Source organism: Fusarium mangiferae (genome assembly GCF_900044065.1).
Source record: "Fusarium mangiferae strain MRC7560 genome assembly, contig: FMAN_scaffold006, whole genome shotgun sequence".
NCBI classification, from domain to species: Eukaryota; Fungi; Ascomycota; class Sordariomycetes; order Hypocreales; family Nectriaceae; genus Fusarium; species Fusarium mangiferae.
This window is the reverse complement of record NW_024573926.1, coordinates 341963-364665: the sequence shown is the minus strand read 5'-3', so window position 1 is coordinate 364665 and position 22703 is coordinate 341963. Positions and strand designations below refer to the sequence as shown.

The window sequence follows — 22703 nt, the reverse complement described above, 5'->3', positions numbered from 1 at the left end:
GATTGAGTGTCGGGTGTCACTGTCAGTCAATTGCTTTCATTTTTCGTCGGGCAATTCAAGCCCGAGGAGACACGAGGCACTAGCAGAGGCACACACACACACAGACACTCGCACAATGACTGACCTTTTCGGTTTGATCAAATCAGCATCAGGCTTGTGGCCCGGTCTGGGCTTGGTTGATTTTGCGGGGAGGGAATAGAGGGAATTTGTGGGGATAAGTCCGTAGCCGGACCCGGGATTGGAGGTCGGCAACAGAATTATACTACGCATTGAAGGAAAGCGCAACAAGATGATTAACGACAAAGTGTGATTAGGTTCAAATTTGGATAATACTCATGAGCGTCCTATTTATGTATAATGAAGAATAAGGGAAATCAGACACTGCGTGTCGCTCTTAGTGAAGAAACTACCTATTCCACCCCCAGCTACTCAGTGATAATCCACATGTAAGACTCGAAACGTCACTAGACAATGAAATATGACAAGACGTTAGGTACTACGCCAGATGTATTAATATACTATTCTGTTACACTGATTCATCAGTAAAGACATGTGACATTGGCTGCTATAGGGTATTTCCTCCGCATGACCTCATCTGCCGTACCTCAGCTTTACATGTGAAGCCAGTCCCTTGCCAGACTCGGCCTAGCGTATTCCCCGCAACCAGTCCCCTCGGTACCCCATAGAAGCCGAGGCTTCCCCTTCACAAGGTTCCTTGGTATCCCCGACACGGTTTGAGTTGCAGGCCGGCCCAAGCTTGTTAAGAGCTGCTCGTTGCGCTCCCCGATTAATTCGTTTTGCGATTCTTCATCCTCACTCTCACCCTCATCCTCACCGTCTCACTCTCACCCTCTGTCTTTTTCCCATCATCTTGAGCGTGTCATATTATACCCCCTTACATATTCGAATAACACACCACACACACTTACACACAATGGCGGACCAGTTGAGATATGACGGCCAAGTTGTTGTCGTCACCGGCGCTGGCGGCGGCCTCGGAAAGGCATATGCTACTTTCTTCGGCTCCCGTGGTGCCAGCGTTGTCGTGAACGATCTCGGTGTTACTTCCAAGGGCGAGGGCAACTCATCAAAGGTTCGTAGACCAGCCAGCAAGAGCAAACAGCTTCCCCAGGCGCAAAGCGCATAGAGCTAACCCCGATCGCGACAGGCCGCCGATGTTGTCGTCAACGAGATCAAGGCCGCTGGCGGCAAGGCTGTTGCCAACTACGATTCAGTAGAGAACGGCGAGCGCATCATCGAGACCGCTATCAGCGCCTTCGGCCGAATCGATATCCTCATTAACAACGCTGGTATCCTACGCGATATCAGCTTCAAGAACATGAAGGATGAGGATTGGGATCTGATCTACAAGGTACACATCAAGGGCTCATACAAGTGCGCCCGCGCTGCTTGGCCCCATTTCCGCAAGCAAAAATACGGCCGTGTTATCAACACCGCCTCGGCTGCTGGCCTCTTTGGCAACTTCGGCCAGACCAACTATTCCGCGGCCAAGCTCGCCATGGTCGGTTTCACAGAGACTCTCGCCAAGGAGGGTATCAAGTATGGCATTCTCGCCAATGTCATTGCCCCTGTTGGTATGTCACAATCAATAACGCCTCATGAGCTTCATACACTAATCCAAAATAGCTGCTAGCCGAATGACCGAGACCATCATGCCTCCTGATGTGCTCGCCAACCTCAAGCCTGAATGGGTTGTGCCTCTCGTTGCCGTTTTGGTCCACAAGAACAACACACAGGAGACTGGTGGTATCTTTGAGGTTGGCGGTGGCCACGTGGCCAAGCTCCGATGGGAGCGATCTAGCGGTCTCCTCCTCAAGGCTGACGACTCATATACCCCTGGTGCCATTATTAAGAACTGGAACAAGGTTGTCGACTACTCCAACCCTCAGTACCCTACGGGGCCCAACGATTTCCTCACATTGCTCGAGGAGTCTATGAAGATGGGACCTTCAGAGCAGGGCGAGAAGCTCGACTTCACTGGCCGTGTCGCTCTCGTCACTGGCGGTGGTGCTGGTATTGGCCGTGTCTACGCTCTGGCCTTTGCCAAGCACGGTGCTTCAGTTGTGGTCAACGATCTTGCTGATCCCGAGCCTGTGGTTGCTGAGATCAAGAAGCTCGGTGGCAAGGCCGTTGGTGTCAAGGCCTCAGCTGAGGATGGTGAGAAGGTTGTCAAGGCTGCTATTGACGCCTTTGGCCGTGTTGATATCGTCATCAACAATGCCGGCATCCTCCGCGACAAGGCTTTCTCCAACATGAACGACGAGCTCTGGGACCCCGTCCTGAATGTGCATCTCCGTGGTACCTATAAGGTCACCAAGGCTGCTTGGCCTTACTTCCTCAAGCAGAAGTACGGACGTGTCCTGAACACTACTTCAACCAGTGGTATCTATGGCAACTTTGGTCAAGCCAACTACGCTGCTGCTGTAAGTTCTCAATATGCCGCTCATTATGATAATTGCTAACGGTCATAGAAATGTGGTATCCTTGGTTTCTCTCGAGCTCTTGCTCTTGAGGGTCAGAAGTACGGCATCTATGTTAACACTATCGCCCCCAATGCCGGTACTGCTATGACTGCCACCATCATGCCTGAGGAGATGGTTCAGGCTTTCAAGCCTGACTACATTGCGCCCCTTGTCCTCGCTCTCTGCAGCGACAAGTGCCCCAACCCTACTGGTGGTTTGTACGAGGTTGGCAGCGGCTGGTGCGGTCAGACTCGATGGCAACGAACCGGTGGACATGGCTTCCCCGTTGATGTCACCCTCACCCCCGAGGAGGTCCTCAAGAACTGGAAGGACATCGTCACCTTTGACGGCCGTGCTGACCACCCCTCCAAGTCCCAGGACTCGATCGGCAAGATCATGGCCAACTTGGAGAACCGCTCTAAGCCTAAGGAGTCATCTGGCGAGACCAACTACCTTAAGGTTATCGAGGAGACTCTCAAGAAGGAGGGCAAGCCTACTGAGTACAAGTACGAGGAGCGCGATGTCATCCTCTACAACCTCGGTGTTGGTGCCAAGCGCGCTGATCTCAAGTACGTCTTCGAGGGCTCGGATGACTTCCAGGTCATTCCCACCTTTGGTGTCATCCCTCCTTTCAACGCGGAGATGCCATTCGAGTTTGACAATATTGTGCCCAACTTCTCTCCTATGATGCTTCTTCACGGTGAGCAATATCTCGAGATCCGCAAATTCCCCATCCCCACCAATGCTCGCCTTGTTACCCGAGGTCGTCTCCTTGAGGTCATCGACAAGGGTAATGCCTCTATCGCCCGAACCTCCACCACTACCGTCGACGCCAACACTGGCGAGGACGTCTTCTACAATGAAGCCAACGTCTTCCTCCGTGGCGCCGGTGGTTTCGGCGGTCCTAAGCGCGGTGCTGACCGCGGTGCTTCCACTGCTGCCAACAAGCCCCCTGCTCGTGCCCCTGATGTTGTCGTTGAGTCACCTACCCATGATGACCAGGCTGCCATCTACCGATTGAGCGGTGATTACAAGTGAGTTTTACTACCATCCACAATTTGAATCATAACTAACCTGTGTAGCCCTCTCCACATCGACCCTGCCTTTGCCAAGGTCGGTGGCTTCAAGGCCCCCATTCTCCACGGTCTCTGCTCCTTCGGCATCGCTGGAAAGGCCGTCTATGAGCGCTTCGGTGCCTTCAAGAACATCAAGGTCCGCTTTGCTGGTGTTGTCATTCCTGGTCAGACCCTTATCACAGAGATGTGGCGAGAAGGCAACAAGATCATCTTCCAGACCAAGGTTAAGGAAACTGGCAAGCCTGCCATCGCCGGAGCGGCTGCTGAGCTCAGGACCGACGGCAAGAGCAAGCTCTAAACAAAATTCAGCACAATCAACGGAGTTTCTGCAATGGGATATGCATGTACTATCATAAAGTTTGTATTGTAGTTGAGTGATGTGATTTTTATCATGTCCTGTTATGCCCAATCTTATATGCCAAATTCAATACCAATTTCTTAAATTTCTAAACCACAAGACGCCCTGTGCCCATCCTGATGTTTATATTTGTGGAAGTCGTTAAGCCTGCGCCTGAAGTCACAATGAGGCTTCATTGAACCATCTTGCTGTACGCCGTTACTCGAAAAAAAAAAAACCCATAACTCTAAACAAAAAGCGTCTCTACGACCAGATCCAACACTTCCGAAAGAGCGGGAATCCGGCCGCTGAAGAGAACACGCTCAACACTTACGTTCATCCTATTCGCCGCAACGCCTGTTTCAAGGAACGCCCGCTCCGTACCTGATAATTCTCGGTTCTCCATGTCTTTCCACTTGCGCTCAGCCTCTTCGCGCGCGGCTTGCAAAACCTGTTCTGTATCCTCAGATTCCCAGAGATTGCACCGGTCACACTCCTTGCAGGGTGTGGCATCACCTTCTGGGCGAAAATGATCACAAAAGTGTCGATATCCTTCGTCGGTTAAGTCGGCGCGGCAAACATAGCACATCTTGTAGCCGCAGGGACACGTGAGTTTATTGCAACCTGCATTCTTGACAAAAGATGTGTTGCAGCGGGGACAGACGCGCTTTATAGCCATGCTCATGGCCTGCTCGACCTGTGTGCGTAGGGCGACGAGCGAGGATTCGTTGCATACGTGGATATCCTTCCACGATTTGTGGCATGAGAGGCACGACATACGGCCGCAGCTGGGACTTTGGCAGATGAATTTGGTACCGCGACGACGACGACGGTGACGGTTGAGGGCTTTGGACCACTCCACTGATATGTAGTCGCCAAAGGACTGCTGTGTGCTGAGAAGGAGGCAAATGAATGAGGATATGAGGACGAACGGGAAGACAAACGGGAGGGTGCCGATACAGAGAGCGAGAAAAAAGAGGTTGTAGATGCTATCCGACTTGATGCGAAGAGCAGATTCGTGGGCTGGCGTGTATATGTCATCTATCTCGGCATAGTCACAAAAGGGACACCGGACTAGAGGGAGGTTGGATGCCAGAAGGCTGTGCTCTGCCAGTCGACAGTCAAGCCTGTGCAGAATTTCTGCTCCCATCTTTTCTTCCTCCATGGCACGGCGGATATGATCTGGTGGGATATGCCCAGGACATCCATCGCCGTCTGAAGAGAGGCACTTGAGCGTTCCCGTTTCAGGGTTGATGCTGCTTTGCCAGCCTTGCCCAAAGACTGCTTCTTTAATGGAGTGCTGTACACATCGGTAGCAGACGAGATGGCCCTCACGGTTGCAGTGGGTAAACTCCTCAAAGGCTGCTGATATGAAGCAGCAGACACACTCGTGCGTTGCATCTGCCCTTTCGGCCTCCTCGTTGTTGAGGATGACTGCAAGCCCCCTGTCTCTATCCTCTCTGTCCCTTCTGTCCTTCTCTTTCAACGGCGCCACCAAGGTATCATACAGTTCACGGTCCAGTTCTGCGCTGCCTGTGGCTCGAATGGTGGGAGTAATGGAGCCCTGGCCGGTTGAGCGCCACGATACCAGTGGGTGATTCTCTGCCTCGCCCGTAGCGATAGGCTTCCTTCTGAAAAACAACGATGATATCGTGAAACGCCATGACTTTGAGGATAGAGTAACGAGGGTCTGGCGGGCTTCGAGGTAGGAATAGTTGGACTCGGCAAGAACGGCGTTTATGGTAGACCGCGACAGGCCCTTGAATTCATGCCATGCCAGATTTTGTACGGCTCTCTTGTACTCCTTGCTCTTGAAGACCTCTGCTTTGGGTATCGCCTCCGGTTGAGCGGTCTCTTTGTCCGGAACTCTCCAGCGACCCTTGACCCACGTCACTCTATTCTTGAGCAGTGCATCAGCCACAAGAGCGAGCCTCGACTCGCCGTCGAAATTCGACAACAGCTCGCGAAACACCTCGATCTGGATATCGGGAAACACAGCGGCCAGAGCCTCGAGGCTGTTGTTGAGTTCGCGCAGGTCAGGTCTCTCGGGTGGCAGGCATGGTAGTTGGGCTTCGTCGTAGATGTACTCAGGCTGAACAAGGTTGGAGTCGCTCGACTTGGACCGGACAGAGGGTGTTCTGGTTCTATCGGTGGAGGTGGAGGTGAGCAGCCCGGGGAAAACCATCGTGACTGCTCATTCTGGTGCGTGTGCGCGTGAGGTTTGCTGATGGAAGTGGTAAATGGCGGTGGTGATGGTAATGGTAATGGTTGACGGAGGATTAGGTAAGGTGTTCTGAGGCGTTGAGCTGAGGAATGAGGCTTGCGGCAGTTGGTTGGGGTGCAGAGCTGAGTATTTTTAATCAAGATAAAAAAAATAAAAAATCAATGGGAGCAGTTGGAGCTATTAAAATGCATCATGCTATTCATTCAGCTGTTACATATCGTGACTGTCCATCCGTAGAGGTCGCTGATTAAGTTTCAGACTACCTAAGTGAAAGGCAGCAAGTTGCAATAAAGCTTGTAACACGACTGCTGAAACGAAACAGCACTGTCTCAGAGGCATACCTAGCTAAGCCTTCATCAATTCCCCATCTCAGACATCAAATCCTTAGATTCGTAAAGCCTTGTGCTTAAGGAAAGCTGCTGCTACCGCTTTGCCCACACAAGACTCGATAACGAATTCATTAGGGAAGGGAGCATTCATAAACAAGATCGCCGTCTAAGCATTAGCGAAGTGTATCAAGGCTGTTGAAGGACGCTTCCACATCTGGGCATTTACTTCTTATATCCTGTATTGTATACGCCATTGATTGATTGTCTTTTGTGGGTAGATTTACGTAACGCATTTGACTATAAATCTTCAATGCTGCTGCCTGGGTTCTTGATATTGATATACTGAAGATGCCCTACTTACCTACCTTAAGGCTAAGGTAGTCATGTCTCGTCTCTCTATATTTGTTCCATTGAATAGGCCTTAGCAGCTAGGGTATTCACCAATCACCATACATGACATTGCCTCTATTCTGCATGTTTCCGAGTCCGATTTTGCAACATTGGCGGAATTTATCTACTCTTCCAAACTCAGTCTCGCAATCAATGGTTTCCTTTATGATGACTGGCCAAATGAAGCAGCCCAGAAGCCAATTTATAGGCAAGCTGTAGAGTCTTCCTTCAACAACCCGGAATCCCACTGCCTCAAAGCAGTTGATCAAGAGTCTGGGGATATCATTGGCTATCTTGTCCTCACGCGAAAACGGCCTGGACAAGGCAGCTCTCCAGAGGAGGAAAGCACTGCAGGCCAAGAGGTTCCGGAGGGGATGAACCGAGATGTGTTTTGCGCAGTCGCACAAGCAGTGAACATTATCAACCAGGAGACAGACAAGCTTGATCGCCTCGGTAAGTACTAAACATGTCTTAACTAAGATACCGTTACCTATGTATGTAGCTAACTGGTTGATGCCAGAGTTGACATTTATCTACGTCAAGCCTTCGCATCGCAAACAAGGCATTGGCGCACTGTTAATGCGGGAAGCTTTCTCAAGGACAGAAGCGGAAGGGGTGGTACTATATCTCTGCTCTGAGCCAGCAGCTCACGATTTCTACAGGAAAAGAGGTTTCCAAGATATCATACACGCCGATATCGACCTCAGCAAGTGGGCGCCTCCTTATAGTGGCTTTGGCCTGTTTAGATGGACTGGAATGACCTGGACTCCATCAAAGGAACGAAGCTGGTAGTTGCAATACTTCTATATCGACTTGAAAGCATATACCGATACCTTGGCTTCACAACTTAGAATTGATACGCACCTGTATATTAAACCCAAATACTTGAGGACTTTGTGTTTGACAGGGTTGTGATTGGTATATGCTAACGTTCGTAGACAGACCAGCCAAACCCCGATCTCTTGTGCTGGTTGAACAGGAGCCTACAAGCTTACCTTGACGGCTCAAAAAGGCAGGAGAAATAAGGATATACTATGTATGTACACAAACCGTCCAAGTGATCCGCCGTTGCTGCACCCCACGGTTTGGTTGGTAACATTGACGGAGATGATCACCACACCAGATCGACAACCCCGCAATGTTAACCCATCTCGAAACTATCTAACTATCCAGACGACAGAATAATCAGGGACTTGATTGTTCCTCGCTCACCTCCATTCTCAGAGTCAGGAGGAGCTCACACGAGAATACGACGACAATGGGGCAGTCAGACAAGGCAGCTCGTGTGTCAAGCCCAGAAACTGACTCGTCAAATCAGGATAATTGCTGCGTACGGGTAGAAACTGTCGTAATATCACTGAGTAATATAAAGGTGACAGCGTGGGCGGCCATCATCATCATCTCGAAACCGCCGACTCAAAATTAAGATTGCAGAATGCCTGTTTCACGTCACTCTGCCGCACAATAAGCACCGTTCATCTGCGCAGTCAAAGTCATCCATCATATCTGCAGCGATGCAGCACTTCCAACCCCTCCTCTTCAATCTTCAGCATGCACCATTCGACATGCTTGATGCAGGCACGGGGGTTTGCGACCAAAGTCCCATCATGAAGTCAACGACCGGCCCGAGGCTTCGCAAGCGGTGAGATGAAGTTGACAGCATCAAAGGTTAGCGCGCCGCCAGGGTTTTAGACCTTGTGCTGCTAATGATCGATCATTTCGCGCTTAGAAGGTTGGATGAGTCTAGCAGTGAGTTTAGAACAAGTCCGTTGATTTTGATAGCTTGGCTGACGTGAAGCCCTGTGTTTTGGTATGATTAATAAATCACATGCTGAAAGTAATGGCAACTGACTTTGGAGAGGTCTAGGGAGCAACGCAGCATGTTGCAATATCTCTAGATGAGACTGAACTGACAACAAGGCTATAGATCTTTGTCAGATCCGCAGCCAGTCGTTCCTTGCAAATGCAGGCATTGCAGGTCCATTTCTCGTTGAGGATCTCGCTCCTTGTCAGCCGCTAGTTCTGTATTACCTACATCAAGCCCGCTAGACCACTTGTCAAGGACTCAAGCCTCTTGGACATCAAAGCTTGCACCCGAAATAGCCAGCGTCGAGATTGTGCGAGACTACGACTACGTATGTACGTACATATGTACACGGAGTCCTAACGGCAGCGCCAAGTCCGAGCCCTGACATGGGTTTTCAGGGATGACGACGATCTTGTCCCGTCATTGCTGGCTATGCTCAAACAAGCGAAGTGAGTGAGAAAAAGGGGTCTCTCGGCGATGGGCTCGGCACAAGAGCCAACAGTCGGCCAGCTCCACTCCCTGGGAGGGGGAAACTTGGGAAGCACGCGACTTTGTGCAGGATAAAGTCCGTCGTGCATAAACTGCTGCGGAGGAAAAAGCAAATTCCCCATGATGTGATGATGTGAGCTTTGCATTGGCTCCAAAAAGTTGGCATGTGCTATGAAGTGAAGTGCTTTGATGCTTGCACGTATGTGCATACATGGGATGTTTGGTGTTACATTGAATACCTAGGTACATAGCGGACAAAGCCAAATCGACTGATGATCACTGATCCGAGAAGACAAAAGGAAAAACCGTTCGCTCGTGGCGTCTGTCTCGGACGAATGATGTTGCTGAAACGACAATAAACCGAGGGTATATTTTTGGCTCCCAGATCTACTATGGGGCACTGCCGCATGTTGATGATATTACGAATAAGCAGCTGGAGCTGAAAAGTTTTGGCTTGCAAGTACCGTACCGTTCAACAGGACCACTAGAGAGAGGCTCAAGAGCCGGCATGAGAACGGCCTGTACCCAAGATGAAGACCCAGCCTTTGGCTTGTGTTTCATATCACACGGTGCCTCAAGGTTGGGCGCTTGCATGTGCATCCGGAGGTGCTCATGAGACCTCAATTCCGAGGCACTACTCCGTATGTATGTATCGACGACTTTAACTAGAGGGTGTGATGGTCTCGACGATCTTTGTTGCTGCAACGGTCTTTATTTCCCTCATGACGGGGTCTGATTGCTTGATGAAGCACTTGGCAGCAATCCTCATCTCTCTAGGGTCGGAGCGTGGTTTCGTCATTCAGTATACTCGACGGGGAGATCGATCAAGGACGATACGCACTGTTGACGTATGAAGTGTTTCTCTTCCTACCTAGTCAGGCACCGAAACCCGAGCATCGATGCCTATAGCGCCGCAGTTGTGCGTTTTATTAAGGGTTGACCACCTTATTGCTCCAGATAATCGCCTGTGCGGTCGATTTACTGTAGATCCCGTCCGTATTGCACCATTTCCCTGATCTGGTTGTTAGCCACGCGACAAGGACTCTCTCTAGCTCTGTCTGCTTGCTGAGCATTACAGTATTCTTACCGACTGACTACCAAGTGCCGCTGGGCGTCATCAGAAGTTGCCCAAGTCAGCCGTGGTCAGCCACCTCATCTTGGACAGAGCACAGCATCCACGGCAGTCAGGCTGGACCAACGATCCGTCATCTGTGACAGTTTTGCTGTGGCTTTCAGCTGAGGTGGATTATCTTGCATTTCATAAGCAGCCAAAGTTCTATTCAGGGGGGCTGTGACGACGGAAACGCCTTGGCTGAGTATGATTTCTCACCATAAGCTTTTGGGACATTGATCATTTCGAGGTCTAGATCCGCCATTTGAGTATCATTATTCAACTTGGACAAATGCTGTTTACCTGGGCTCGTAGGTGTTGCAGCCGCATCCATGTCCATTTCTGCTGCTGTTGCATCGTTCTCGTCGCCGCCACTATTTCCATTGCTCCACTTTCCGTCACCCCGGCCCTGCACATTTCGTAGGACTGCGATCTCCAGTGACAAAAAGGACTGAGGGAGATCGCCCGTCAAATCGGGGAGCTGCTTGGTTGATTTATTTTGGCACCCTCTGTCAAAGAAACTTTCATGTCCCAAAAATATACGCCAATACGATGTACAACAGATACGGCCGGCCCCGAAAAAGATGAACCAAGCCAAGAAAAAACACTGGACATCAAATCACAGAAAACGAGGGATCTACGGACTTCAGTTACAGTCTATCACACGGTGCCTGATTCTGGAGTTACCTAGAAAAACGCCACAGTCCGTATCTTTTCAGCCGCTTCACGGCGAAGCTCAAGCTCAAGCTCAGAGCAATTGGAGCAAAATAAGGCCTTGGTTTCTTGTCTCAGTCACTGCCAGGGACAAAGCAGCAGCAGCACCAGGGCAGGGTCCGGTGCTTGTCTGCAAGAATAAAGCCGTGCAGTAACTAAGCCAAGCTTAGCTCAGGTGCCTAGGTTCCCCCCCTGGGCCCCCCTGTCCTGGCGCTGGCGCTGGACGTCCACCACACCTAACCAGCCGCCTCCTCCACCGCTACAACAGGAGAGTGAATGCACTGGCTTTGGGCGGGATCCTGGTTTAGCAGACTGCTCAGCCTTACCTAGTCGCGGTGAATGGGTCCTTGGGCCTTGGTCAATATTTACTGGAGGTATCCGTACTCCGTAGGTACTGTATGTATTTGGCTCAGCTTGGGATATATAACTTTGGTCCTCCCCCCTCCCATCGACTGTTCTCTTCCTGCCTGCATTATCTACTGGTGCATCTTGAACTCTTGTCTGCAGACGTGGCTGTTCGTGTGCGTGCTCGCGTGATTACCACCCTCTTATATATATTTAAGAGTATTTCGTAGACAGGCGGACTTGTTGGTTCGTCTTCCCACGCTCGCATTACACCTACGTATACACGGACACGCCGAATCATGAGAGGAGGCCTTTGGAACTGCTTAGAACTGAGGATTGGACGACCAAACATTGCATCTTGCTGCCCATAAACGAAACGATGAACCGAGATATGAAGCTGGATGTCGAGTCCATCATGGCCGACCAAGACAAGAACGGCCGCTATGAGGGCTACTTCGCCTATCGACCACTATCCAACCTACCTACACCGCCCCCAAGCTCGCGCAACTCATCCGCGGCTCAATCACCACGAACTACACTTGACGACGGAGAGCCATTGATGCCTCGATTTCGAGGTAAGTGGTAGCACTAGCACTAGCTCGGCTGGCAGAGGATCAAGCACTGTTGATGTGTAACATCACGTTGTTGATCTCCTGTCATGTCACCCAGCGTATAAAGCTTGTTTTACTAACACACTATCCGCATAGGCCCTGCAATCCATCTTGTCAACCTCATCCCGTCATCTGCCTCTCTGGCCACGGCCTCTGTCCCTCTTGTTCAGGCCATTCTGAGCCGCGCCAATCTCTCGATCGAGACCGTTGCTCTCGCAGTATGCATTCTCGATAGCCTCGACTCCCGCTTCGCCCGACGATGGCGCCTCTCGTGCCCCCTGCTTTCCGGTTACTTCTCATCCACTTCTAAGCGACACACTCTCCCACCGACGCCCATCATGCCTCAACGACAGCAGTTACACATTGACTCAGTCAACCCCGAGCTCATCATTCTGGCAGCTCTTGTCATTGCAGTCAAGTTCATGGAAGATCCTCAGGAGGCTTCCCAGTACTATTGTAAAGCCTGGGGCCGGGGCATGTGGTCAACCGAGCAGCTCAACACCACCGAGCGATGCATCATGGAGAACCTCAACTACCGCATCATGCCCCTGTGCGACGAAGACTGTCTGACGGATGCCATGGTGGATATGCAATATGCTGCTCAGCAGCCCCAATGGGACATCAACGAGCATATGCCCGCGGATAGTGACGACGAGAGCGACGACAGCAACAATCACAACAACTATGTGCCTAGCCACTCCAGATCAAAGACACTCGGCACAGGATCGGCTGTATTGGGGTTGGGCCTTTCTCTAACACCTGTCGATACCCCGACTGCCGAGGTCTGCCACTCGACTACCCCGCAACCGTCAAGGCTTTGCAATGACTACTTCAACCATTTCCAGGCACGAGAGGATTAAAAAGGATAAACGGCGTTCTTTCTTCACTTTGGGCATTACGAGGCGTTACCGTGGATACCAACACATTTAGCGACTTTTTATGGATTGTTTTGACAGCGACTCGACTTGACTCGATCCGGCGTGATAGGCATCTTGTTATGCGTTGTTTTGGGAATCAGACCCCTTTCATAACGCTCCTGATTGGACGACGGAGCGGGAAATAGCATTGTTCTATATACGGAGGCATTCAGGGTGAACATTGAGTTCCTATAATTCAGGAACAAGTTTATTGGGATTGATTTGGCTGGCTTTCTACATGGCATCACAGGTTGAAGCATGGATATGGCATCTGATCTGAAGCTAGGATTACACATACCCCTTTCCGTATATTCTAGTCAACAACTACGTACTTTTAATGTTCTATAAATGGCTCCCGGTCCCATACAAATACCTCCGGCCCTTGGCATAACAAATCAGGCGATATCATGCCAGCATTTCTCAGGGGGGATCCACATTGTTGACGTTGATGTCTTATCCAGGGTTCACCGCATGAAAAAGCTCGTGATGTAGTTTTTGTAAGTCAGTTTACTATGCTTGGATACGGCAATTGATGCCGGCTTGTTGTTTTTATTGTATGTTGAATATGTGTGCTGTTAATTACTGTATCGAACGAGAGTCGCAGTTATAGAACTATAACTATTGGAATTGACCGTAGGCCACTCAATCACCCACCCCTCCCTCGTCTATGGACTATTATCTTAACGAGGAGCTCATTCATCATTTCGCTTCTATATTTGGCTACAAGTTCAGAATGCTTGAATATCTGTAGGACACTAATACATCTCCTTAAGGACTCAGCCTCTTCAATGTCCACTCCTCTTCCTCGCCCTCCCGTTCATAGACGAACCTGTCGTGAAGTCTACTCTCCCTTCCTTGCCAGAACTCGATCCTATCTGGGATAATCCTCAGCCCACCCCAAAACTCAGGAACAGGGATTTTCTCCTGCCCCTCAAACCGCTTCTCAACCTCTTTAACCCATCCTTCCAGCTGCTTGCGGCCATCGTCATCGTCACCTTGAGGCTCAAGTACTTGACTCTGTCGACTAGCCCAAGCACCGATTCTGCTTCCCCGAGCTCGTGTGTCGTAGTATGTCTGGCTTTCTTCACGGGAGATCTTCTCCACTCGTCCTTCTACATGGACTTGACGCTGTAGGGATTCCCAGAAGAACAACATTGCAGCACGGGGGTTAGTCGCTATATCAGCTGCCTTGCGAGACGTGCCCAGGTTGGTGTAGATGACAAAGCCGCGGTTGTCGAGCTCCTTTAGATACACAGTGCGAGAGGAGATACGACCTGAGGGGAGGGATGCTGTTGAGAGAGTGCATGATTCAGGATGATCTACGCCAGAATCATTCTCCTGGGCACGGGAGAACCATGCGTGGAATTGAGGGATAGGTGATGCTGGGTTGAGCTGTGAGCGGACAAGAGTTCCTTTGGTAAACTGCTCGGCCTGCCCTGTTGCCTGATGCCCCGCGGGAGCGACTATGAATCCTTAGCAAACTGTTTCATGAACAAATAGTGTCGCAAAGAGAAGAGTCATGATGGCAAGACTGGCGGGGTAATGTTGAACATACAGATGAGCTTCGAAGTATCTGCTGAATGAAGAGCCATTTTTGCAGTAGAGAACAATCTAGAACTGAAGTTAGGTATTAGAAGACGCATTGAAATATATATACATGTGAGTCTACTGTAGGAAATCATGCGATTTGACTCACTGGGCGAACTTTGAGGCATACGATGGAATGGGATGTTCAAGAGGAAAAAAGGTACGTACTGCGCTATCGGCGGGTGGTGGAGTCATGACATCTTCGAAGTGAAGGAAGTTTCTATTTGCTACCTTTATTCCAAGGACAAACATTGAGATTTCAGGAAATGGGCCATCATTCATTGCACAACACGGACTGTAGATGAATAAACACAACAGTATCAATACCCGAGAGTTATAATATTAAGGACTTCGCCAAGGTACTTGTGAGTACATGCACTATCCATATCATGATATTCACGCCACGAAAAGCAGACAAAACAGGCACGCACACGAAATACACGGAACGCACGGGTGAAATAATAAATAAGTATTAAATTAAATAAACGTATGCGACGATACGTATATATACATGATACATAACATACATAAAACCGTACGCCGACGACGTGAGTCGCCTCTCATTTACACATTCTATAACATCAAATGTCGTTCACGGGCATCATCCTGGAATGCTTGCTAACGCACGCCAATTTCTATCCGGCTTTGAAAAAAGAAAAAATTACAAAAATCCAGTCATGTCATGAAACTTTTCAAATCCTTTCCGACTCATGTACAAGTTTACGAATCAGCCATAACCAACGCCAACAGAGCCATGCGGCAGTAGAGGCCATAGCGCATCTAAACATCATGTTAGCAATGCGATCAACATGTCGTAGGAATCAATGCTTACCTGTCGGAAGTATGCAGCCCGCTGGTCGAAGTCGACCTCCTCGGCAACCTCCTCGTTGCGGGGGAGAGGGTGCATAACAATTGAAGAGCTCTTAGCATGCTTGAGCGAAGCGTTGTCCACTCGGTAAGAGTTCTTAACGCGCTGGTACTCCTCCTCAGTAGGGAAGCGCTCCCGCTGCACACGTGTGCAGTACAGGACGTCACTGCGAGCCAGGATCTCAGGGGTGAGAGTCTCAGACTCGCAGAGAAGTTGGCCGGAAGCAACGAGCTGCTCTCGGACCTTAGGTGGCAAAGCCAGAGCCTTGGGGGCGACCAGCTGGACCTGGACGTGGTAGTGTCGCAGTAGGTATACAAGGGAGTGCACAGGTCGGCCATAGAGGAGATCACCCAGGAAGGTGATGGTCAAGCCCTGTACGGTACCCAGCTCCTCACGGATGGTGAAGAGATCAAGGAAAGCCTGCGTGGGATGCTCCTTGCTGCCGTTGCCACCGTTGATAACAGGGACAGGGCTGTATTTCTCAGCAACATGAACGCTGGTCTCCTCAGGGTGACGGAGAACAACAGCATCACCATAGCAAGCCAGAGTACGGAGGGTATCCTGGAGAGTCTCACCCTTCTGGACAGAAGAGTGAGAGGTAGAGATGGCGATGGTGCGTCCACCAAGACGCTGCATAGCAGCATCGAACGAAGCCGACGTGCGAGTAGAGGGCTCGTAGAAGAGAGTGGTCAAAACGCGGCCTCGAAGGATGTTCAAGACACCCTCGCGTTGGACACCAAGACGCATCTCCTGAGCAACGGTGAAGAGCAGGTGGAGATCAGCTCGGCTGTAAGACTTGACGGACAGGACGTGTGTGTTCTTGAACGACGAAGGTTGAGCCAGGAGCTGCTGCAGAGAAGAGCTGACCAAAGGTTGGAGTTGGAGGCCAGGGGCGAGTTCCTCAACAGGAGCAGCACCACGAGCAGGCGAAGGTAGAGTAGCGCCAAAAGCACCAGTATCGACACCACGGAGACGGTTCAGAGGCTGGAAGCCACCCAGCATGGACATGCGGCGGGCTTGGGGAGAGTCGGTGGCTTGGGCGATTGAGGTGGTGGGCTTGACTGGAGGCGACATGGGAGGAGCGATATGCGAAGACATGTCTTTACCCTGAGGCGAGACAGGCAGGACTTCACCATCAAGGCAGACAGTGGTGTTCTGGAAAGTGACTCGCTGAACAGACCCACGCATAGTGCGGCCCACAAAGGGAGACCAGAAGGTGCCGGGAGCCACGGTGTAGGGACGGTCGATCTCAGCCTCAATGGTGGTACCAGACTGATCGTGGAGCTCGAAGATCTCCATAGGGTTGGTGTAAAGGCGGTCCTTGATGTCGTCAACAGTCAAACGACCCTCAGCAACTGAAGTGAGCAGCAGAGGGAGAGCATCAGAGATGCCCATATGAGGATCGCCCTTATGGCCAAGCGAAGTAGCCAGGCGGTAAGGCAGACTACCAATGGAGAACACATCAATGGTTGACATGTGCTGCCAGAGTGCCTTCTGATCAGCTGCAGTGGGCAGACGCTCACACTCAGGGTACTCGTCACGGCTGAGGTATAGAGAGTAGATCGAGACGTCGCAAGTGACTTGGAGTCCCTTGGCCTTGCTAAGGGCGATAAGCTTGATATCATCCTTGTTGGTGACCGAGGTAACGTGGATGCGACGGTTGTGGAGGCTGGCAAGGAGAAGAATAGAGGCCAAATCAGTCAGCTTAGCATCGGTGACGATAGGCTTGTGCGTAGGCCAAGAATCAAAGTGAGCAGTGACAGCCGCAACCTTGCTGATGTTGCCAGAGAGGTGGTTGAAGGGAATGAAGAGAGAGCCAACCTCGCCGGTAACATGGCTGATCTGATCAGCATTGTCTGAGGTAGCGGCCACAGAGAAGTTGTAGTCACAGTAACCACCCCGTCTGCTGTTCTGCTGAGCGGTCTTCAAAGTGAGGGCATCAGTGATGGCGCCATCAACACCCAGAGGCATAACCCGGATCATGCTAAAACCAGCAGAAATAGAGGCCTTGGTGACTGTTTGAAGGTCATCATTGCTGGCGGTAGCGATGCCTGGAACAAAAGCAGCGATGTTGATTAGACCAGGCAGCACGATAGTTCGGTGGCTGGTCTGGTAATCGCGCTTAGAGACCTCAAGCTCGAAGTGGCGGGCAATGGCCTCAACGAGGATCTTGGCGTTCTTGACGTTGGTAACGAGGGGGATCTGGTAATCAACAGCCATACGTCGAGTCTGGTAACCCTTGCTCATGTAGTTGGCAGGACGACGGTACTTGTTGTTGGAAGGCAAGTTGATATACAGATCAATGGTGTTCTTGGCCAGATGCTGTGTGAGAGAGAACTCAGAGCTGCGATCCTCCTCCTTACCGAGAACCTCAAGGTATTGACACTGAACGCCGTGCTCCTGGAGGAAATCGGCGGTACCGGAAGTGGCGAACAGCTTGTAGCCGAGCTTCTCAAGCTTCTGAACAGAAGGAAGCATCTCACGCTTGTCCTTGTAGGATCCAATGGACAGGAGGATGTTCTTCTTGGGGATCTTGAAACCAGTAGACATCAAGGCCTTCAGATAGGCCTCATTCTTATCAACACCGAAGCAAGCAACCTCACCTGTAGAGGCCATCTCGACACCCAGTACGGGATCGGCACCGGAAAGACGAGAGAAACTGAACTGAGGAACTTTGACACCGACGCAGTTGGGGGCAAGGTCGGTGGGAGGATAAGCCTGGAAAGGCTGGCCCATAATGGCCTTGGTGGCCATCTCGATCAAGTCAACACCCATGACCTTGGACACGAAGGGGAACGAACGTGAGGCACGAACGTTACACTCGATGACCTTGATGTCGTTGTCCTTGGCAATGAACTGAATGTTGAAAGGACCAGTGACGTTGAGGGCCTGGCCAATCTTGCGAGTAGCCTCCTCAATACGCTCAATGGTAGTGGCTTCCAAATCTTGAGGAGGCAAGATAAGGGTGGCATCACCAGAGTGAACACCAGCGTTCTCGACGTGCTCGGAGATAAAGTGTCCAATGACCTTACCGTCCTTGGCAACGGCGTCCATCTCAATCTCCTTGGCATTCTCAATGTACTTGGTAATAACGACAGGGTGCTCCCGAGAAACCTCAGCAGCCTGGTCTAAGTAGTTCTTGAGATCCTTCTCAGAGTAGACTGTGTTCATAGCAGCACCCGAGAGGACGTACGAGGGTCGAACCAGTACGGGATATGAAACAGCGTTACAAAACTCCTGAGCTTCAGCAAAGCTAGTAAGTTCCTTCCAGGTAGGTTGATCGACCTCGATGCGGTCCAGCATACGAGAGAACTTGTATCGATTCTCGGCATTGTCAATCATCTCGGGAGAAGTGCCCAGAACCTTAACACCAGCACGGTGTAGCGGGAGTGCAATGTTGTTTGGGGTTTGACCACCCATAGCACCCAAAACACCGCTCGAGTTCTCGAGCTGGTAAATGTCCAGGACTGTTTCGAGGTTGATGTTCTCGAAGTAAAGCTTATCAGCTTCGTCGTAATCTGTACTGACCGTCTCCGGGTTATAGTTGACCATGATTGTCTTGAAACCGGTAGCGCGAAGGGTTCGAATGGCTCGGACTGAGCACCAATCGAACTCGACGGATGAACCAATACGGTAAACACCAGAGCCGAGGACCATAACACCGTGATCGTCGAAGTTGACATCGTGATCAGAGGCATTGTAGGTCATGTAGAGGTAGTTTGTAAAGGCAGGGAATTCAGCAGCGACGGTATCAATCTGCTTGACGAAGGGCTGGATACCAGCCTCAAGTCGCAGGCGACGGACAGCAATCTCGTTGGAGCTCCAGAATTTGGCGAGCTGACGATCACTGAAACCCAGACGCTTGGCCTGGAGAAGGATAGAGGGGCTGGTGATGATGTCGGTTGTGCTGTAGCAAGTCATTCTCTTGGCGAAGTCGCTCAAGCCCTTAAGCTTGCGGAGGAACCACTTGTCGATCTTGGTCAACTCCCAAATCTTGTCGACAGTGTATCCCTCGTGCATGGCGTTGGCGATGGCAAATAGACGCTGGTCAGAGGGGGTCTGGAGTTCATCCTCAATGCTCATAAGGGCCTCCGTCTCATTAAAGCCGAGGTTGTGGAAATCAATGGCTCGGATGGCCTTCTGGATGGCCTCCTCGAAAGATCGACCAATACTCATGACTTCACCCACACTCTTCATGGAGGAACCAAGCTGAGTGGACACGCGGGTAAACTTCTTGAGATCCCATCGAGGCATCTTGACCACGACGTAATCGAGCGAGGGCTCGAAGCAAGCACAGGTAGACTTGGTGACTGAGTTCTTAATCTCCTTGAGAGGAATACCAAGACCAAGCTTAGCAGCGATAAAGGCCAGAGGGTAACCTGTAGCCTTAGAGGCGAGAGCAGAAGATCGAGACAGACGAGCGTTGACCTCGATAATGCAGTACTCGCGGGAAAAGGGGTTCAGGGCATACTGAATGTTACACTCTCCGACAACGCCAAGATGGCGAATAACATTAACAGCTGTTGTTCGCAGCATATTGTAGTCTTCATCAGACAAGGTCTGCGAGGGAGCGACAACAATAGAGTCACCAGTGTGGATACCGAGAGGGTCGAAGTTCTCCATATTACAGACTGTAATGCAGTTGTCTTGAGCATCACGGACAACCTCGTACTCGATCTCCTTCCAGCCCTTCATACTACGTTCAATCAGAACTTGGGGACTGGCGGCGAAAGCTTTGTTGCAGAGTTCCATCAGTTCCTCCTCATTGTTGGCGAAGCCACTGCCGAGACCACCAAGGGCATAGGCAGCACGCACAATAACGGGGAAGCCAATGTCCTTTACAACGTGCATAGCCTCGTCGATGTTGTTGGCAGAGGCGGACTTTGCACACTTCTCGCCAATAGAGTCCATGCTTCGGGCAAAGAGCTCACGATCCTCAGTGGTGATGATGGTGTCGATCGGAGTACCAAGGACCTTGACACCGAGAGACTCGAACTCATCCTTGAGCTGGATACCGACTTGAAGGGCGGTCTGGCCACCGAAGGTCACATAGATGGCATCAGGTCGCTCATACTGGATGACCTTTCGAACGAAGTCGGCGTTGACAGGGAGGAAGTAAACCTTGTCAGCCAAGCCCTTCGAGGTCTGGATAGTGGCAATATTGGGGTTGATGAGAACAGTGTAGATACCCTCTTCCTTCAAAGCCTTGATAGCTTGACTACCAGAGTAATCAAACTCACCAGCCTGACCAATGCTGAGACCACCACTGCCAAGAACAAGGACCTTGCGAACGGAGACGCGGGGGTGAAGACGCTCATTCTCCTCGATGGTACCGCCAGGGAAGCTGACAGGAGCCTTGAGGAGCTCGGGCTTCTCAGCGCAGTTGGCCATGGTGTTAATGAACACATCAAAGAGGAACTCGGTGTCGCGAGGACCAGGGGTGCTCTCGGGGTGGAACTGCACACTGAAGTAGGGCTTCTCAGTATGGAAGATACCCTCGTTACTGCCATCATTGGCGTTGACAAAGAGCTCTTTCCAGCCATTGGCCAGGCTGTCAGTGTCGACAGCGAAACCGTGGTTCTGAGAAGTGATGTGGCATTTTCCAGTAACCATGCTGGTACAAGGAATGTTGTGACCACGGTTACCGAACTTCATCTTCTTGGTGGTGGCACCAGCAGCACGGGCGAGGAGCTGATGTCCCAAGCAGATACCAAAAACGGGGATTTCGTTCTTCTCGAGGACGGCAGCGATGTTCTTAACGACGTTGTCGAGCATAGCGGGGTCACCGGGACCATTGGAAAGGAAGAGACCGTCGAACTCGTCAATGGCGCTGGCGATATCGTAGTCCCAAGGACAGACAAGGACCTCGACACCACGCTTGAGGAAGCACCTCAGCTGGTTAAACTTCATACCGACATCGAGGCACAAAACACGGATAGTACGCCCAGATGGGTGCTTACGGGCGACCGAGGTCGGAGGCTTGTAGAGCTTGGGAGCCTTAATGGAAACTACATAGATAATGAGTATGCGTCTTCGAATTTGAAAACGCTAGGAAACTCACCTTCGGCCACCAAGTTCTTGGTGTTTGGGTTGACCCATTCGACCTGCTCAAAGTGGTCGGTGGGCAAAGCAGCCAAGGCATCGTCAGCCTGGCCGTTGGCAGAGCCATTGGTCAGGCCACGGGTCTCGAGGCGCATCTTACCCAACATGCTACCCTTCTCACGGATTCTCTTGGTCAAAGAGCGAGTGTCAACGCCGTACATGGCGGGAACGCCCTGCTCCTTGAGCCATGTGCCCAGAGAGGATTTGGCCAAGAAGTGGGAGAAGTCTTCGCCAGCATAAGAAGCTGTGACTAGGCCAGCAATGTGGATTTCGCTAGACTCGAAGTGAGCTGGCAGATCGCCGAGGAGCTCATCCATGGCCTCGCGCGAGGGAACACCATAGTTTCCGACAAGAGGGAAAGTGATGACGAGAATCTGGCCGCGGTATGAAGGATCCGTTACGGACTCAGGATAGCCAACCATACCCGTTTGGAAGACCAGCTCTCCAGCAATGCTCTTCTGAGCACCAAAGCTGTAGCCCTGGAAGGAGGAGCCATCTTCAAGCTCGAGGCAAACGAGGCCATCATCCTCGGCGCCAATCTGGCGCGCAGAGGCTGGAGGCTGAGAAACCAAAGCCATTGTAGTGGTTACGGTATTGGTTTAGAGGTGAAGCAAAGAAAGAAACAAAAAATCTCCGGCGCTGGGCTGTATCAACAAATTACCCAAAGAAGCGCGGGGCAACGACGTGGAGGGGTCGTCGCGGGAGGACAGGGAGATTGCGAGCAACGGGCCGGCAAGTTAACTCGTTTTCAGAGCTACCCTGGTAAGGTCAGAAGCTACCTCGCAATCATCAGCCTCAACTGTAGTTAGAGGTGAAGAGGATGTTGGAGAAGAGCGAGGGTTTGAGAGGAGGAGAAAAAAGAGAAGGAAGGCTTCTGATGAAAGCGGCCCTCGAAACTTTTTTTTATCGCCGGGGCTGCAGTACAGGGTGCTCCCCGCTATGTATTGCTATAAGCTTTAATTGGCCAATTGAGGGATAGTTCCCTCGACGCGGCCAATCGCAGCATTCCATTAAAATCTGCAGGGACACTAAAATGCCCCGCCATGCCTTGGCCAAACTTCTCAAGCCTCTCCACAAGCTGCGCAACAACCTTTCATCATGACCGATCGCTCATCAGAAATGGTTGGACTTGAGCCTCGAGAGTGGGTTTGTTGGATCAGCGGTCAGGGTTTAGCCGCACTGTCGATACGGGCCAAGGCATTGGAAAACTCCCTGCCCGAGTGCCATGGCAGGTGGCGGGGAGACTTGTGAAAGACTCCGGTAACGGAAGAAATATCTACGACATATGCGGCTTGGAGTTGTCATGACAAAGT

The 22703-nt window shown here is 51.1% G+C and overlaps 6 protein-coding genes across 6 annotated transcripts; 3 read left to right on the top strand and 3 right to left on the bottom strand.

The window, feature by feature from the left end:
* Window positions 1–934: 934 nt before the first annotated feature.
* On the top strand, window positions 935–3857 carry FMAN_02869 (putative multifunctional beta-oxidation protein; the record flags this gene model as incomplete). Its single annotated transcript, XM_041831614.1, has 5 exons — window positions 935–1093; window positions 1169–1595; window positions 1648–2444; window positions 2493–3517; window positions 3566–3857. The coding sequence occupies 5 exons, from the start codon at window positions 935–937 to the stop codon at window positions 3855–3857; spliced, it is 2700 nt and encodes an 899-aa protein (XP_041682160.1).
* Window positions 3858–4143: 286 nt separating this feature from the next.
* On the bottom strand, window positions 4144–6081 carry FMAN_02868 (uncharacterized protein; the record flags this gene model as incomplete). The annotated part of the gene is made up of 1 exon (XM_041831613.1): window positions 4144–6081. One exon carries the CDS (start codon window positions 6079–6081, stop codon window positions 4144–4146), a length of 1938 nt encoding a protein of 645 aa, XP_041682159.1.
* Window positions 6082–7213: 1132 nt separating this feature from the next.
* FMAN_02867 (uncharacterized protein) lies at window positions 7214–7631 on the top strand (the record flags this gene model as incomplete). Its single annotated transcript, XM_041831612.1, has 2 exons — window positions 7214–7292; window positions 7342–7631. The coding sequence occupies 2 exons, from the start codon at window positions 7214–7216 to the stop codon at window positions 7629–7631; spliced, it is 369 nt and encodes a 122-aa protein (XP_041682158.1).
* Window positions 7632–11684: 4053 nt separating this feature from the next.
* On the top strand, window positions 11685–12776 carry FMAN_02866 (uncharacterized protein; the record flags this gene model as incomplete). Its single annotated transcript, XM_041831611.1, has 2 exons — window positions 11685–11880; window positions 12013–12776. 2 exons carry the CDS (start codon window positions 11685–11687, stop codon window positions 12774–12776), a joined length of 960 nt encoding a protein of 319 aa, XP_041682157.1.
* Window positions 12777–13601: 825 nt separating this feature from the next.
* FMAN_02865 (uncharacterized protein) lies at window positions 13602–14425 on the bottom strand (the record flags this gene model as incomplete). The annotated part of the gene is made up of 2 exons (XM_041831610.1): window positions 13602–14296; window positions 14389–14425. 2 exons carry the CDS (start codon window positions 14423–14425, stop codon window positions 13602–13604), a joined length of 732 nt encoding a protein of 243 aa, XP_041682156.1.
* A 715-nt stretch (window positions 14426–15140) lies between these two features.
* FMAN_02864 (putative URA2-multifunctional pyrimidine biosynthesis protein) lies at window positions 15141–21968 on the bottom strand (the record flags this gene model as incomplete). The annotated part of the gene is made up of 3 exons (XM_041831609.1): window positions 15141–15200; window positions 15253–21296; window positions 21350–21968. 3 exons carry the CDS (start codon window positions 21966–21968, stop codon window positions 15141–15143), a joined length of 6723 nt encoding a protein of 2240 aa, XP_041682155.1.
* Between the last annotated feature and the right edge of the window lie 735 nt (window positions 21969–22703).